General features: G+C 42.0%; 1 protein-coding gene across 6 annotated transcripts in view; it reads right to left on the bottom strand.

Annotated features, from left to right (window-relative positions):
• The window catches only part of SATB1 (SATB homeobox 1), a 100,131-nt gene that overhangs the window by 51,801 nt on the left and 34,037 nt on the right, over positions 1–14,293 (bottom strand). For all 6 annotated transcript variants that reach the window (XM_024988567.2, XM_024988547.2, XM_024988520.2 and 3 more), the window contains one exon: positions 1,081–1,192. In XM_024988567.2, the coding sequence (XP_024844335.1) occupies positions 1,081–1,192 (112 nt within the window). The remainder of the gene's footprint in view (positions 1–1,080; positions 1,193–14,293) is intronic.

A 14,293-nucleotide genomic window follows, 5' to 3' on the forward strand; every position in this document is an offset into this window, starting at 1 on the left:
ATTCCAAAAAATGATGTATTGTCTTCATTACAGCTCTAAGCTATAAAAGGCAAAGAATCTGTTTTGGTAGATGGATGATTTTGCTTCAAATATTAAAAGCTAAAACAGGCTCAAAATTCAGGTTCTCCTGACTCTTAAAGTCTTAAGGAGAAGTTATTATTGCTGTTTTATTAAATCAATGTAATGGAAGTAAACAGAGATAGACTGAAACCATGACATAATGCCATGCATATTAAACACCCCATTTCTATATTATTTTAAAACATTTATTTGGAAGGGGCAAGTATGTGAAAGAAAACGTTAATAGAAATTAAAACATTAACCTTAATCACGGGATTTGCTTCTACAAACACTAACAGACTCAACAGGGGGAAAAACGTCATAATCTAAATGCTCAGGTACAACAAACAACTTTTATCTGTCACTTCACACTGTAGATCATTTTAATGTGTTCCCTGAGTAACAAATATTGACCTAAAGTTACACGTTAAGATAGGAGGCGTGGCGTGTAGAATCGAGGAATGATGCAATGGTTCTTGGGTGATGGATGGTCCAGAAAGCAGCAGACCCACCCAAAGCCCCCATCTAGGGGACTGGAGACAACAGCTCCAATCATTACCCGATCTCCATGCGGAGACTATAAATACAATTTAACGTCTTTAAACATTGGGTGTAAAATCTGGCACTCTCCCTTCTTCTCCAACAAAACCAAGAAAAACAAAAAACAACAAAAAACCCATAAAAGCATGACTTGTCTCTGAGAACCCACAGCCTCTGTTCACTATTCCAGGCCTGGTTAGGCCCTCACTGAGACATTAAAAAAAATGACAGCTCAGGCCCCACCCCCCACCTCCATCTCCTGCATGTCTGACAACCAAGTCAGTTGGGCTGATTTAAACACAAACATTTATTGAATTTAATTATCTCATTATACTCAGACCCACTCCCCACCCTCCAAGAAACAGTCTAAATCGATCTCTAATTGGGCAATCACAAGGCCTGGCTGCACACGTGACTTGGAGAAACCCCCAAACGACACGCGGCAGTTCGGAGCCACCTCTGTGACGGCGTTCTGCTTACCCATCATATCTTTTGTCTTCTTGAAATGTTTGTACCACCTTCCAAATTCTTGACATTTTGCTGCTGAGACATTTGCATAGTAAGTGCTGTTCACAATGGAGGAGATCATGCTCTGCACGGAGAGGGGGAGAGCAGTTGTGACACACAGTGGAACAAGAGAGAACATGGTCATGATTTCAGCTGTGCAAACTCGTTTTTGTTTGTTAATCCACGGAGGACCCATACGTTTTTGCTTCACACTTTAGCCTAAAGCCGCAACTTCTTCAAAGTCATTAAGTAGATCATCAAACGCTTATTTCAGTAGAAAGCTGCAGCCCACTGAGACTGCTATAAAGCGATCACACCCACAGACTCTGCTCTAGTAGGTATGGGAAATGTCATCTATTCTTGGGCAGACAACTGTCCATGCATCCCAATAAATCCAAATACTTGGAGATGACTTTCTGATTGCAGTTCATAGATAAATGCCTTTGTGGTGTGGTGCCTAAATCTCCATCCTTGCAAGTCCCAGGACGGCCCAGGGACCAGCATCATCCGGAAACTTACTAGAAATGCAGAAGGTCGGGCCCTAAGCTAGGCCAGGGCAATCAGCATCTACATTTTAATCAGATCCCCAGGAGGGCTGCCTGCACATTAAAGTTTGAGAAACACCCCTCACACTGTTTATTCATAGCATTTGGGTTTCAATCGCAGGTTAATTAACACTGTTCCAAGACTGACTGACCACATTTAAGAAGAAACAAACTATTCACGAAGATCTTCTATCAGAAGAAAAAAAAGCATGCTGCCATCTTATTGCTAGCTTCATATAAAATCTGGGTTTTGAATTTCAAACTGAGTGTAACATTTTTAAGTCTATGCATTTCATGGTGGGTTGTTTCTTGAGGCTACCACAAACAAAGAAAACAACCTGTCACTTATCCTCATCCCGCGTCTAACGAAAAGTTGTGAGACAGAATCAGCAGTTTAACACAGAAAAATGAAGAAAGAAAGACGATTTTGACGTATTACTGGGTATGTTTTTTTTCTTTTTTAAACTCATTTTCAACATGGAAAAGTATTTTCTTCCCTGCCAGTTTTGGTCCTGGTCATTCCAGTGACTTGATCCACAACACTCACATTCTCTAGTAGCGGCTAACCTTATTTCTCCATTGAGTTGTAGGAGTAACTAGACTCTGCAGCACCAATCTGTTCTCCTATATGGAGAAACAAGAGAACTTACCTTTCAGACTTCAGTTGATCCATGACAAACAATTTACAGAAGGCAATTGTTTGGGAGGTGAGACACAGCCAGAAAAGCCAGTTTGGGAACAAAAGTATCTTTCACACCATTATCTTCTTTAAGCTACTTCTAATGTAGAGCCCTTTCGGCTATCACTGATTCTCCTGACACCTCTCATCAGTGTTAATTTTGTAACACGCACACATTCTCGTAACACGTAAATCTAGGGGATCCTTGAAGAACTTCCAGGGAAGGATAAGCTGGAGTTACATTATCGATGTAAAACACGGCTATCCTAAGAGCCACAATGACATTTTTTTGACACTTTCTACTTGATAGTCATTTTCACATTTTATTTCTCTAAAAAGACATTCTTAATGTGCTCGTGATACTCTGCCATTAATTCAGACTAAGAGTGTCCCTCAGTCCAGGGTACAAAAAGATACTTAGCAAGGTTGCCAAAACCAGAGCCAGAAATCTACCTGATCCAGTTAACAATCCATCAGCTTCAATCACAGTTACTCTATTGTTAATGACGGATCAATAAAGTCAACGATAATAAAACGAAGGAGATGGCTGATGGATCACAGTGATTCTGCAAACGGGCGAGAGCCCATGTTCTTCTACTTTGGTCCAATTTTTAAAAAACTATTACTCTTCAATTTAGACGTGCAGGGAGATTCTTAAATGTTAAGGTAATAGTACATGCAAATTTTGCATGTAGCTTATTCTTAATTTTAGAAAGGTACGAAATATTGAAATTTTGCTGAGGTTTTTCACAAACAAGTCCAGGCTACTTGACTTTGCGGATAGTTCTGTGTATGAGACTTGCTCTGGGCTCACACCTACTATCTGACTGGCTGACACTAGACGCAAAGAGGTGTTAAGAAACAGCCTTTACCACAACAAGTTTACCCTCAATTAGGAAGAGACATGTACACAGATCATTTCAATTTAATGTGATTCAGTAGACCCAGAGGAAGATATATGGGGGCGGGGGTGGAGAAAAATATATAATGTGTGGGGAAAAAGAAAAAAATTCTGAAACATTCTCATAAAAGTGGAGCCCATATGTAACAGTGCTATGTAGTTCATTATTATCCATATGTGGAAAATAATATCCATATGTGCGTGATCATCAAAGCTTCCCCCTGCCCTCGTTTAACCCTAAACTGGTACGCACTGTCCTTACGTGACTTTCTGGATGCTTTCTACTCCGTCAAGTGATGCGTGCTCAGGGAAACTCTGATTAATATAAATATTAGCCTAAGCGAGACATAAATCCAAAGGCTAATCCACAGGTTACGGAGCAGGCCAGAGCAACTTTCTAGATTCTCTTTACGTGCTTTTAGCGGGGCTGGGAAATAGCCCGTAATTCAGGTAACTTGGGGTCAGCTCTATTTTTGTTGGAACAATATGCAGTGATTTGGACAACCAGATTGCTCAGTCAGCCACTACATGAGACTTCTAGTTTTCTTTGTGGTAACGTCTCTATTGAAGGCTTGGGCATGGCATCTGACTAGGCCTATGGGTTCCAAGGTGGGAGAGACCTCAGAAAATTGTGAGGCACGTGGCATTTGAAAGATCACATTTGCTGTGCATTTCAAATCTGGACATAAGTACCTATTGCTTTGATAATACAAAGAACAGAGTCAAGATGATAATATTTTGCTACAGGGTAAGGCGGGAAAGGGGGCGGGCAGACAAAGACCCATGTTTCTAAGGAGAGAGGCTTGGGCTGCTTCTGTCATTCACAAGGAGATCCTGATTCAAAACGATTACCCTCTAAAAAAGACGACTCACTGACTTGTGAGTCCATACAGGTCTGGGGCTCTCTATTTCTCTCCATCCCAAACGCCTGGCACGAATTATATACACACTACGTGTTCAGCTGGTAAGGAATCCGCCTGCGATGCAGGAGATCTGGGTTCCATCCCTGGGTTGGGAAGACCCCCTGGAGCAGGGCAAGGCTGCCCACTCCGGTGTTCCTGCCTGGAGAATCCCATGCGCTGTACCTCCGTGGGGTCGCAAAACCCCCTGGAGCAGGGCAAGGCTGCCCACTCCGGTGTTCTGGCCTGGAGAATCCCATGTGCTGTACATCCGTGGGGTCGCAGAGTCGGACACGACTGAGCGACGTGCACTTTTCACGTGTGTGTTTGATGAAGCAGAACCAGCAAACCCACGTGCAGGTCCAGGGTGTGCTGCACGCTGGTCAGGCGACCTTGGCTGAATTAATCAACGACCAGGACCGTCCCCATACTTAATGGGAATGGCAGCAGAAGCCGCCTCACGGGGCTGTTCTGAGAACCCGTTAATTCATTCTGCAAACAACTATGGACCCAGTGTGTGTCTACCACTGGACTAGGTCGCTGAAAACAGGACCTGAGGAGGTGCGTGGACAGACAATGAACAGCATGATGAGTGTGGTGCAATGAACACAGAGCCCGTAACACGCTGAGCATGGAGTTAAGAGAAGTTAATCACTATGACGACCCTCCACCTCCCTTCACATTGGCTTTTATCATATGATCACATTTCAGATCAGCCCAAAGACTATGCTTTAAATAACTCAAGTCTTACATACAATTTTCAAACAAAGCGTTTTTAAGTCAGAGAAATTTTCTTATGAAGAACACACAAGATAAAAATTAATGATCCAATGACCAGTCGGATCGAGGGGTAACCAGAGAAAACCTCAATGGAAAAGAGCATTTCCGTTGGAATGGTCTCAATACTCCAACCTGGTGGCACCTTCTGAAGCCGGACTGCAGGCCCCACATGGCAGACGACACCAGTAAGACACACAGCTCTCCTCTGACACGTCAGCTCTGTGCCCTCTCCCATCTCTAGCTGCCGCGGCTCACCTAGGGGCTAACTTCAGCAGGAACTGCTGCAAGGCCCTTCCTGACAGCGCAAGCATGCCTTTCTTGGGCACCATGACGGTCTTGTCAAGCTGTTTCTTTCCTGCTAGGCAGTGAGCCTCAGGGCTTATCTCCGTATAGCCTGGACCCATCACAGGGCTGGGCACATCGATGGGGATCAATAAAAGGTCACTGACATGGGTCATCTCTGCAGGCTACCAGAAAGCCATCCTCTTTTCTTAAAGGTCAAAGGTTATGGCAGCTTCATTATCAGAGGAATCTTTTCAATCCATCACTTCTGGTTATCCAGCTCCCACCCAGAGCTCTTGGAACTGTTGGCTCTTGAATTTGCAAGAGATCCTGCCCCAGGCTTTTCAAGCTACATCCACACAGATGTCTCAGAAGTCTCAGAGCTTTGGGGCTTGCCTTCTCCCAGATCACCTAAACAGATCAACAGGAGAGATCTCCCTCTCTCTGTCTCTTTCACAAAGATGTGTATGTGACTTGCCTGGCAAGTCCCATTTGGTGGCCAGCCTGCATAAAGCATCCATGTTCAGAGATGAAAATAACCAGGCTGATCAAACTCCTTTGGTTTAAATCCCAAGTTCAAACGCTACACAGACCCAGAAGAGGCACTGGCTTCCAGTGTCAGGAAATACAGTTTGGGAGTCGGCAGAAATTGGCTGTGGGTCTCCTAACCCCGGTGTGACACAATATTCTCATCCTAGGAGCCAAGTTGTAAGCTTTTCTAAGATCCACAAAGCATGTGTCTGCGCTCCATGAGGAGCTCCAGCTCTTTCTGAGAGTCTGCTCGAGTTCCGATCTGAAAGAATGCCATCTTCACAGAAACCCGGGTTCTCTAGAATGATACCATCTGCCACAGGCTGAGCTTCCTTTTCAGCCAAATACATTATTTATAACCTTTCTAATTGTGAAAAGGTAAGGGTGGAATTTTTCTACCGCCTGGCTTCGATATGGTTAGAACATTCTGAACCTTTGCTCCCAAAGACTGCCGGTCTCTGAATTTGAAAAACAAAAAGCAACCCCCAAACCCACAAGGAATTGCTGGAGGTCACACACATTTCCAAAGTATCCTATCCTTTCAAAGCCCTGCTGGACAGGACAGATACTGGGGGTATGCATTTATAACATTCAGAAACCAAAGCAAGACAAGCTTTCTCTCTCTCCTTGGTCATCTGATAGCCAAGGGAAGAGGTTTGGGAAGAGGTGAGACCTACTGGAAAAAAAGGAAAAAACGGTTCACCAACTGGGGAAAGACAGTGATCTGATTACCCTTAAAATTGCTTTGTTGTGCCTTTAACAACAACAAAAAACCCAGCCCCAAACAATGCTAATCAGGTTATTCAGTCATTTAAACCAGAACTGTTCATGCTTTTCTGCCAAATCAACCAACCACAGCAAAATCTGTTATCTGTGATTGCTCAGCTTCCAGTCAAAGAAACACTTAACCCCCACTATACCAAAAGTTTTCCAAAATACCGTGCTCACTGGAAAGAAAGAGAATGTCATGACATAGCTAGAGGGTAACTGGAGGGCTGGACCCTAAACCTGCACATTAGAATATAACCAACTCCAGTCTTACGGGAAGCCAGCAGCTCCCTAGCTTTCATGTGAGCTCCAGCCAGGCTTCCCCTGCACATTTTTTTTTTTTAAAAACAGGACGGTGATATCATGATCAAAACTTACTAACGACTTGAGGATGGTGTAACCGAGGTGGGAGGAGGCAGCCAGAGCCTCTACAAAACAGTGGGTCCCCACATTTAAAGCTTCCAGGCTCCATCAGCAGAGAGGGCAAAAGCTACAACATCTTATTTACACAATTATCTAAATACGATTAAACAGCTGATGGACAAATATTAAACTGGAAAATGTATAGTCATTTCAGCTTAATGTAATCCTCTTTCTGTAAACACCCAAGATGATTTTTTTCAACCAGAACAGTCCTCACATCTCATAAGCCTAAGGGTGAATAGCAAGAGATTGTTTTTGATAGTTATAAATATTCAAAAGACATGTAGACCATCTGCTTTCATAATACAGGTAAAGCAAGACTGAAATGGGGACTGCTGTATAAAAATGATTCTTTTAACAAAGTCTTCCTCTCCTCGAAAACTATAAAGACAGATGTCAAAAACTGTTTACACAGAGCAATCAGGAGCGTGCAAAATGTAATATTCCTTTTACACTCAGTGCTTGCTAAAGAGATTTTTTTTTCCCCTTTTTCTTCCCATCTGTGTGTTGCAACACATTTCTACAAGTTAAAAACATTTTTTTTCAAACAGAGATCTCATGAATACCCAAAAACATGCTATCTGGTTTCTGAATGCTAATTAATTTCAACTAAGGAATCTGAATATCTTCTTCTGTAGAAAGGAATGTATGTTTTGAATCGCAATACTCTAGAGACAGCAAGGGACCTCATCTTGCACAGGTTTAATTCCGTAAGGTGATTGTTCATGGTTCTTACCTTATCGGTAATATATATCTAGCCCATCCATGTCTTAAATGAAAGCACATCACTGCTAATGTCTTTGGCACAAAGTCTAAAATAATTGTTTTCTGAAATAAATGTCTGTCGTGTAAAATGTATATGCAGAAACCTTTAACCTCTCAGATGACGCAGAGCAAGGCTTTCGGAAGCTCCGTAGTTAATTTTCAGGCCTAGAACGCTAATCTTGACAGTAACCTTTTTATGTATTGTATTAATGGCACAGAGACATTAAGCACCTTTTTATAATTTTCAATAAAATGAGCATTTACTGAACAATCTGTCAAACTGCTGGCTCTCTCTTCCCTTACATTTTTATTTTTTGAGACGTGTGTAACTTCACAGGCCTGGATGGCCCTCCGCTTTCTCCAGGTCCTGTCTGCCTGCGGCCTGAATTTTCACAGCAGATTTTTCGAGGCGTGTGGGAAACTTAAAAAGGTCAAACTCGAACTTCAGATCAAATGACATCAACTCCATACTCAAACACTGTTTTCACAGGGATTCTCAGTCAGCGGGGTTTTCTTTTCATCCCAAAGGACATCAAATACTACGGACAAGCTCTAAGAGGCATCGCAGGAGGCAGGGCCATGGGGTGAATCTGCTGAAAAGGCTCAGGTAGGCCCCAGCTGGTGCTGGGAGAGGAGAAGGCGAGGTCTGGACTGGGCTGCAGTTCACGGGGAAGCAAACAGCAGGGTTTCTAAGAGTCCAGTGTGGTTTGTGATGTTAGCTCACGTTCCCCCAAATCGTTCCCTCTGGATCCTCTTCTGCTTTCTAAGCTATGCTCTCGGGAGATACAACCGGGGCATGGCCGGCATCTCGGTTTGTGGAGAAGAGACTGCTGCTGCTGCTAAGTCACTTCAGTCGTGTCCAACCCCGTGCGACCCCACAGACGGCAGCCCACCAGGCTCGTCTGTCCCTGGGATTCTCCAGGCAAGAACACTGGAGTGGGTTGCCATGTCCTTCTCCAGAGAAGAGACTAATCACTTCTAAATTTGACTTAAACTCCAGGTGTCATAGCTATGGCTTTTGCCATCTTGATCAATCTTGGCGCCTGAAAGTGGCCCCTTCACACAAAGTCACCCTTGTATTGTGCTAAAAACAGAAACTGGGTCCAAAGCTCCCGAGGAATACAAAAGGAAGCACTGCGAGAACCCACCCAATTCTGTTTCAATCCTCTCACTGCAGTTCCTAAAGACAAAAATGTCATCGTTTCGAAGCACGGAAATTTTACTTAATGATTTAAATGGGCAATTCATAATTTTTAAAGGAAATGCTGGTTCACAGTTCATATGACTTTTCTGCATAATTAAAGTAATTTTACATAGGCCCAGATGATATCTTTTGACCAAATTCTCCATGCTTTTTGTATAAGTATCCATTTAGATCTTTCTTACTGTGCTCAAACCTTCTTACTCAAATGAATTGAATATGTTGGCAAAGAGCTTAGATTAGAAAATACTTGTTAAAAAGTGTATTATTACAAAAGAGCTTGTAGTATTTCAAATTAGTTGCACATAGAGGCTTAGGCTTGTTCATCTGCAGGATGAAGGGAAATGGACTAGATAACCTGCAAAGTCCCTTCTCACAGCCTGGATACTCTAGGAGACCTCTATGTATTCCCAGACACAGGTCTTACAGGTTCTTCTCCAGCGACTGAAGATGATGCAATTGTAACACACATCATCCATTCACTTTGTAGACATGCACAACTACAGTTTTATTTTTGAGGAACGTTGGAGTCCCTTGGTATCTTGCTTAATAATGTGATTATTAAAAATATACTATTATTAAACACTATGCTACTCCAAATAGAATTTTCACAAGTTTTTCATTAGATAAATCTAAATCTAATGAGTCTTATTTGATTTTACAGTGAAAATTATTTCCCAAGATTCTAAATCTTGAGCACCTGGGATCTTGCTGCTGCTTTCTCTGATGGCCCTTATGTGGTTAAATCTCCCATTCTCTGTGATGAGTAAAATTTCTTGAATCTGTACTTAGAAATAGATACCCAATTTGTATTAAATTCCAGAGGTCCTAAATACAGCATTTTGAAAAACTTCAAGCCCCAGAGTGAAAACAAGAACTAAACTAGCTCGAGCAATCCATTTTTCCAAAGTAAATACTAGAATTAAGTTCTATAACACTTCACAGATTTTTATATTTCTTGTTTCGTTGTATGAATACCTAAAAAGTGGGGAGAAAAGTTAAGTCTGGTTTTCAGCTTCTTACAGGGCCAAGAACTTTCCTTGGGAGTCTCATGAACCCGACGGAAGCTCTTCCCACATACAAACTCCCCCAAAGAGGCTTGGAACTTCGGGGTCTGTACAAACCCTTGGGAGCAGGGCCCATGGGTCCAACTCAGATCTGATCCAATATTTCACAGGAAAGTGAGGGCTAAATCACAGCCTTGGTTTCTGTGTTTTACGAGTTGTTAGCCAAGATCTCCCATGTCTACTAAAGAAAAATAACCCAATGTCACCTCTGGATGAGGTCATAGAGAAAAATCAAAATAATCTAGGCTATCTCTATCAACATTATGAAAAAGCTTCACCATTTAGGAAAATGCCAGATCCTGGTAATCACCTCTTTGGGAGTTATGATGAAGCGGTAAAAATGTGCCGGACAGACTGTTGGTCATGAAACAAGGAGCCCTGTCCGTCCATGGCAGGGGCGTAAGTTCCACGCCGAGCTGGTGCTCCTGCAGGAGGGTGGGCAAGCCGCCCCCCAAGGCCTGCTCTGGAACGGCTGAGCACTTATCTCCACCTGCAGCTCTCCCTGAATTCCAGTGATCCTGGTCCCGCGCACAGCTGACTTTTCACACATCACATGTTTACAGCCTAAATGGAGTCTCCAATGCCAAATGTGGACCCTGGAGTCTCAGCTGATGGAGGGATGCTGCGAGCTAACACAGGGTGGTGCAAAGCGGAGCTTTTCCATTTTGGCAGCATCAGCATCTCGGGCTATAAGTCACTCGATTCTGCTACTGACATTCCCCTCCTTTATACTTTCGTCAATATGAGAAACAGACAAACAAATTGACTAACAGTAAAAAAAGCGTGGATCTCAAATATGAGATGATTGAGACAAAATGAAAACTATCAGTCAGTCTGAAATACATGATTATAAAAGAAACACTTTAAATGTGCACGAAGTAAGTTGTTAACGACTGCGCTTACCAGTGGCGTATAATTAGGTCTTCTATAGCATTTTTTAGATCTCTGGGTCCTGTGTGCCTCCCGTGATTATTCTTCTGCTTACAAACATACAACTTTTGTACGTGTGTTCAAGAACATCGCAGTACAAGCAGAACTATGGGGCAGCTTGGAATATCAGTAGGTTTTCTTAGAGGAAAATGCAGAACTACGTTAAGTAAGCTAAAAAATCAGAAGTAAATGTAGTAGGAAAAAATATTTTGCAAAGTAAGGTATTATAGATAAGATTACAAATAAAATACTACTCATAAAACTATGGACATAGTTTATTGGTTCACAAAATAAATGTGATAAAAACTCTATGAGGTTGTTTTAGTTTCACAAATATTCCTGAGACCCTACTGTGTGCCAGATTCCTGAGTGTGATGATGGATAAAACCAAGTCCCTTTGTGACCACTGATGGTAGTGTTTTCAGAAATCCTACTCAGTCCACCTACAATCACAGAAAACGTGGAAAGTACCACGGAGAGGGGATGAAGCAGGGTTTGGGCCTTGGATTAGGGTGCAGGGGTGAGGGCAGTTAATGTAATGCCGGGAAAAACACCCAGAGGACAGTCCCCGTGGGACAGCTTTCCCCCACTTACACTTGAAGACACATCAGAACTTTATAATGAGCTCAGGACAGTGCTAAAAGCATTCCTTAAAGGTGAGCATGAGTTATAAAACAGCCCTTTAATTTTTTTCACAAATGAAAAGTTCTTGGTTGTTTCATTAAAAACAATGCTTGCCTCAAAATCTTCTAGGTAGCAACAAAGTCTATGAGACCTACAAGAGTGGTTTCTGAGTTGCAAGTCCCCACGTTGTAGAAAAACAAGGAATGTTATAGTGTACTTTAGAACTGAGAGCTATTCTAAATGCTCTACAAGTATTAACTTATGCAATTCTCCTAAGAGTCCTGAAAAATTGGTACTATTATCTTGCTACTTTATAGACTTAAAAAAATTGAGGCATGGAGAGCCACTTGCCTAAATTTACAGATCAGTGATGACAGAGCCACGTTCTCAACTCCTATGGAACGAACGCTATTAGTGCACTAATTACATGATGGCAAAGAGCGGTTGCTGATGAAATATATCACTTCCAAAGAGAGTTCCATTAAGAAATAAAAAGAAAATGAGATTACACTCTGTTCTACGTTAACATAACTGAAGAGATTCAATACATTTTGGGAAATACGTCTTGTGACGTTTCATAAAGTTAACACCTGTTCTGGTTAGCTCCACGTTTTTTCATTGCACAGGAATACACTCTGGATTAACAGGAAAACGGGACAAGCCTAGTCTGGATGGTACCAGTGAGGAAATACTGTCTTGTCATCTAGAGAAGAATGTGATTGCAAATGGTGCTCATAATTAAAGCTTTAATCGTTCTTAACTTTCAACACATCATCTGGTTTGCCTCTTTAACCTCTCTGAGTAAACTCAATGAGATTAGCATTTTATGGGAAAATATTGCCATACCAGAGGATAGCTTTTTTGAAAAGGAGAGAGAAAAAGGTGATGACTAAGGTGGATGAAGTTTCAGAGTAAGAATAAGAGGTGGGAAGAAGACTCTTACAGCGAGTCGGCCACCTTCTCTAGGGTGTGGAGCTCTGCAGCCTCCTCCACTGTCCACAACAAACCAGCACCCATAACAACGGTGCACATCAGGACTCAAGACCGGCTTGTATTTCTGGAGCACCCTTTGTTGCAAGGATCCCAGGGTGCTTCACAATCACGGTGAGTTAAAATTAAAACTGAAGCACGGACAATTCCTAATAGGCCCATTTTAAAAATGCTAAACAGAGCAAATAACTTTTAAGTCTAGATTTAAAAGTCCCAACAGCCAGAGCGTTCCTTACTTCAACTGGCATCGGGCCGCAGAGCTGGCTGAAGCGCTCTCCTGGTGCATTCAGGCTCTCTAATGTTTTCTTATATCAGAGCACCTCACGAGCTAGCAGTTTTCAAAGAAAGGGGAAAAAAACTGGGTGCACGTAGAATCTGCTGGTTTTGATTCTTCTGAATTGAGGGTTTCCTGTTTGTGAGTTAGTTTGGGGCCCAAATCTGACATGAAATAAAGCAGGTCTAAAAAGCAAATTCAGATAAAGCCCAACTTGAACTTGAAGTAGTCATTCCAACAAAGGAGCCCTTTAAAACTCGCTCTGTTTGAGTAAGTAAATCCGATTGATTAGCATGATTTTGGTTAACTCTAAAAAATAAAAAAGCAATCAGAAAATCACATGTAATAGACTTTCTCTCAGGCCATGTCTACTCCTAAGCCTTGGCAGTAGTTATTATTCTGCACACCAGAAAAAAATAAGGGAGATGCACTCATGATATGGTAATTTTCCTTGCATTAGTGATTTTGAGGTCAAAGGAAACCTGTTCAGATCTAAAATAAAGCAAAGGTAAATATCTATTAAGTGAAGATGAAGTGCTTACACATTGTTAAAGCACTCTAAATTGGCATGGCTTAACTCTTTTAGGTTTTACTACTGTGAGAAGTCAGTGGCCATACAATATTTGAGATCCATCCATTTGAAGTTAGATGCTTTATTAAGTTTGGCTTTTTTGAAAGGTTACAGGGAACAAATATCAAGCTATAAGACAACCTTCACATATCTAAAACAGCTAAAAATGAACCTGACAGATGAGATGCAAAAAGGAAAATTCATAATTTGGAGGACACATCTATCATAGATACTATGGATTACATTATCAACAGAAGAGCTACCTCACTGTCTAATTCGAAAGAAGTACTAGAGTGAAGTCAGAGCTGGTTCAGAAAAGGAGACAGAAGAAAATGACTTGGTGGAAGTTTGCCCATAAAGGACTGGTTTACCATTTCCTTTATGGATCTCGCCATTAATACAACGGCTGAAAGTGGTAATAAAATCCAATTAGTATCAAGTACTTCAGTGCCTGGCAAAGCAGATACTCATAACCTCCGATTTCCATGGGCAGTAGGGTAAAAACTGGGAAAAGTTTTGTAATTTAAAGGAGGAATGGACTTCCTCAAAATGCATGCTATTTAACAGGAAGCATTACAATAGATTTGCAGTATTCTGCTAGGAAGGGACAAGCAGAAAATCCTACAAGCCCTGTCTCAAACAGTAAACTTTAGGGCTTGCTCACCGCATCAAGCCAGGGTATGACTAAGGTCTATATTTTCAAAGAAACATGGGAAACTGCCCACTGCTTCCCACGCAAATACCTAACGTTGTCGTGGGGGTCAAAACAAAGGCTCTTAGCTCAGTTATATACTTACTGATTCAGACAGGGTGTGAAGCCAGAAAGAAGTGACTGGCACAGAGCTGTTACAGCCAACCCTTTTGGAACCTTCCAAACGCCACGTTACCCTAGAAGTCAGTCCCCGTGTTCTAAAGCACCCTCCCACGCTCCAAATTAAGGACATGATGGTATTTTT

Source organism: Bos taurus, chromosome 1 (genome assembly GCF_002263795.3).
Source record: "Bos taurus isolate L1 Dominette 01449 registration number 42190680 breed Hereford chromosome 1, ARS-UCD2.0, whole genome shotgun sequence".
Taxonomy (NCBI): Eukaryota; Metazoa; Chordata; class Mammalia; order Artiodactyla; family Bovidae; genus Bos; species Bos taurus.